General features: G+C 46.2%; 1 protein-coding gene across 1 annotated transcript in view; it reads left to right on the top strand.

The window, feature by feature from the left end:
* PRDM1 (PR domain containing 1, with ZNF domain) overlaps positions 1-3,887 on the top strand; it is a 26,699-nt gene that overhangs the window by 22,248 nt on the left and 564 nt on the right. The window contains exons 5-7 of the mRNA XM_009327926.1: positions 1,927-3,035; positions 3,347-3,488; positions 3,862-3,887. The exon at positions 3,862-3,887 is cut by the window's right edge and continues 564 nt beyond it. Coding sequence (XP_009326201.1) covers positions 1,927-3,035; positions 3,347-3,488; positions 3,862-3,887 — 1,277 coding nt within the window. The remainder of the gene's footprint in view (positions 1-1,926; positions 3,036-3,346; positions 3,489-3,861) is intronic.

Below are 3,887 nucleotides of genomic sequence, written 5' to 3'. Positions count from 1 at the left end.
TTGAACTTCCTGCTCGACAGACCCCACTGAGAAACTGATACGGGCCTGATAAGGCGGTATTTATTTATTTTTTCTGCTGCGAGGCTTCACAAGTCCTGCTTCCCCGCCCCCCCGCCCAGCTTTCAATACTTCACGGTCTCAATGCTTCCCGATGCTGATAGTGTTACCGGGAATGTTTGCTCTGAGACGCTGGCGTGGTGACAGGCAGCTGATAAGAAGATGTAGATAATATTAGCCACGGTGCCATTGTGGAGCTATGCTATACCCAAAAATCTGGGTGGACATCAGCTCTGCATTACACTTTGACATCGAGAGAAGTAATTGGGAAGCTGTCTGCGCGCTTACGTGTGTACGTGCTTGCTGTACAACAGGCCCCATGTTTTATCATAAATGTTTTAATTGAACATAAGCGTGTTCAATTGCATTTCATTGCAGCTTGAAAATACTGCCCACATATCTCAAACTAAATTTGCTCGCTACTAGCCTAATGCCATTTGAAAAAGGATGCTACTGTAAAAATGGGTTGCTGTGAGTTAGGAGCATGCTTTGAAAACAGCTGTTTTCTTGGATACGTTTAGTAAATGGCTGTTTCGTTGCCTTATAGGGTAATGTTGCCAAATGATAGATTCCGTCAGAGTAGTGAATAGTGAAGCAAAGAATCTGCGTTGAAAGCGGCGTGGTCATTGCCTGTTCCCATCTTCCTCACTGGGTTCAGCTAGTCCTCCAAAAATCAGAAAGAACTGTTTCTCATCCCAGTTAGTGAAGTCACAAAAGTAGAAATTTGGCTAAAGGGCTGCGATACTTTCGAGTCACATACCTGTCGGCGCTGACTTGTACCTTCTGATGGAAAACCTTGCACATAACTAACCACGAATATGAAACCTTCTTGTAGTTTTTCCCCTATAAGAAAATGTCTTACAAGTCATCATTTCAAGATTATATAACGATTAACTTTGGGAGATTAGATAAAAGCAGACTTCTTTTTCTACTGAAGACATCTTTCAGTGTACTGTTTATATTACATTGTGTCCAGATAACAAGGCAGGGTCTTTGAGTAGAAATAAACAGTGTATGCGCTGAACTGAGCCGAATGGATGCTAGCTTCTTTTTCCTTCTAAATGCCTATTTCTTTTGCCCCCTTCCTTTTTTTTTTTTTTTTTAAAGTACATTTCGACTTAAGCTGGAGCCAACCAGTCTTGCTTTCTTTTGCTTTGCTTCAGCATTTTTTTTATAAAGCACAGCTGTAAGCAGAGGAGTTTTGCATAGACTGAATGCCACAGAAATCTGCAGTAAATAGTCTGCTTTGTTGTAGATGTTCCTAAGCAGTATATTTAATGAGTAATGATCTGTTTACTGATGGAGAATACCTTCTCTTTGAAGAAGGCTTTCATCCTAGCCAGCCATGGTTTTTTTGGTACTGTAAGTAATTGAACTGGCTGGTGAAGTGACTGCTGCGGTTTGGCAAAAGCTGATTTGTCATGCCTTGTTATTTTACCGAGGAGCATTTCTGGGAGCTTGCGTTCTGCAAAGTCCTTCTGTTAAACCCGTGTTGTGAACAAATGCTCGTTACCGCATCTATTAGAAATACTGCTTAAACAGACATTGAGCAGCAAAGCTAGTCAAATTTCAGGGGAAAGAAAGGTGAAATCAGTCTGCAAAGTGGAGACTAGCACTCTGCAAATGAATCATCACCCAGATCTGTATGTACTGGCTGGGATCCCTTAAATTAACAATGCTTTTTATTAACACTTAATACCAGCAGGCATTTCTTCACACAGAAATTAGGTTTTTGGCGAGTTAAGTGATTGCTCATCTCCGAGAGCGGCCCTTCCTTCCCGCTAAACTTGTAGGAGTTAGACTGTGTTTTGAAAAGAGATAATGACGGTGGCATATCTAAATAATCATTACCTTGTCTTTGTATTTCAGCGCAAACCCACGTTAATCCAAAGCAGCACAGTGCTGATAAAGATGAGCTCTATCAGAAAAGCGTCCCAAAGAAGGAGCACAGTGTGAAAGAAATCCTGAAAATGGAATCCAATCCTCCAAAAGGAAAAGACTTCTTCCAGACCAACATTTCACCAGTTACTCCAGAAAAAGACTTGGATGATCTGCGTAAGAACTATAGCCCGGAGAGGTGTTTCTTCCCTCGAGTTGTCTACCCGATCCGACCTCACATTCCAGAAGACTATCTGAAAGCTTCCTTAGCATATGGGATGGACAGACCCAGCTACGTTACTCACTCGCCCATCCAGACGTCTACTACGCCGAGTCCTTCCGGGAGGAGCAGCCCAGACCAAAGTTTGAAAAGTTCAAGCCCTCACAGCAGTCCGGGGGTCACGGTTTCGCCTCTGGCACCTACTTCCCAAGAGCACAGAGAGCCGTACTCTTACTTGAACGGATCGTATGGCTCAGAAGGATTGGGGTCTTATCCTGGATATGCACCCCCTGGCCACCTCCCACCTGCCTTTCTACCGTCCTATAACCCCCACTACCCCAAATTCCTGTTACCTCCATTCAATATGAGCTGTAATAACCTGAGCGCTTTGAACAATATCAATGGCATCAACAATTTCAATCTCTTCCCGAGGATGTATCCTCTTTATGGCAACCTGCTCAGCGGAGGTAGCCTTTCCCACCACATGTTGAACCCCACCACGCTCCCCAGTTCGTTGCCCAGTGAAGGAGGCCGTCGATTGCTGCAGCCCGATCATCCGAGAGACTTCCTCATACCAGCACCTAACAGTGCCTTCTCTATCACGGGCGCTGCTGCCAGCATGAAGGACAAGCCATGCAGCCCTACCAGCGGGTCACCCACAGCTGGTACAGCAGCCAGTTCAGAACACATAATGCAACCTAAACCTACCTCAGTGGTGTTGGCTGCCACCGGCGGTGAAGAAGCCATGAATCTCATTAAAAGTAAGAGGAATGTGACCGGTTACAAAACCCTCCCATACCCACTGAAGAAGCAGAACGGGAAGATCAAGTACGAATGCAATGTTTGCTCCAAGACCTTCGGCCAGCTCTCCAATCTGAAGGTAGGCAGCGGAGAATAAGACCCGAGCCTTCTTGGAAGGCTCTGGTTTCTCCCAATAGGTTGTCTAGGAAAAGTAGGGACGGGCCTCCCTTGCGTGGAAGGCTATTTATCAGTCTGGGCGTAATAATACGGCACCCCCCAGCAAGAAAGCATGGTTGTAAAGACAGTGTTTTAATACTGACGCCACCTAGTTAACTAGATAACATTGTATTTTGGCAATGGGAGTCTTCCGCTAACTTTAGGAAACATCTGAAAGTACTTTCGTTACAGTGCTGGAAACTGCAAGTTGTTAATTGCTTTGCTTCTCCCTAGGTGCACCTCCGAGTACACAGCGGAGAGAGACCATTTAAATGCCAGACTTGCAATAAAGGCTTCACGCAGCTGGCTCACCTCCAGAAGCACTATCTGGTACACACAGGAGAAAAACCCCACGAGTGTCAGGTATGTAACACACCGGAGACAACTTCCCTTGGAGGCCGAAGGGACATGGGGGCCCGTGCACACCCCGTACGGCGTGCGGGGAGGGCTGTGCGACGAACCCGTGGCTGCTCGGGGCTGGAGTCCGTATCACAGCCGTTTCCAGCCCTGGTGCAGCAGCGTCTGCGAGACAGCAGGGTCGCCTTAGTCTGCTAGAGCCACATCTGCCTGATGCAGTTTTGCCATCAGCCACACTCAAACTGCTATTCAGCAACATTTAAATAAAAAAGGCGGGGATTTTTTTCCCCTTGTGAGAAAGTGTGAAGATAGAAAAAGCTGCTGCTTCATCCTGCCGTCTCCTCCTAGGTGTCTGTGATCTAAACCATAAAATCGCCTCCCACTCATTCACTGTTTCTCTGCCCACCCCCCCCCCCCC

This window comes from Pygoscelis adeliae, unplaced genomic scaffold, assembly GCF_000699105.1.
Source record: "Pygoscelis adeliae isolate BGI_AS28 unplaced genomic scaffold, ASM69910v1 Scaffold76, whole genome shotgun sequence".
NCBI classification, from domain to species: Eukaryota; Metazoa; Chordata; class Aves; order Sphenisciformes; family Spheniscidae; genus Pygoscelis; species Pygoscelis adeliae.
Note: the sequence above shows the minus strand (reverse complement) of the source record. Positions and strands in the feature narration are given on the sequence as shown.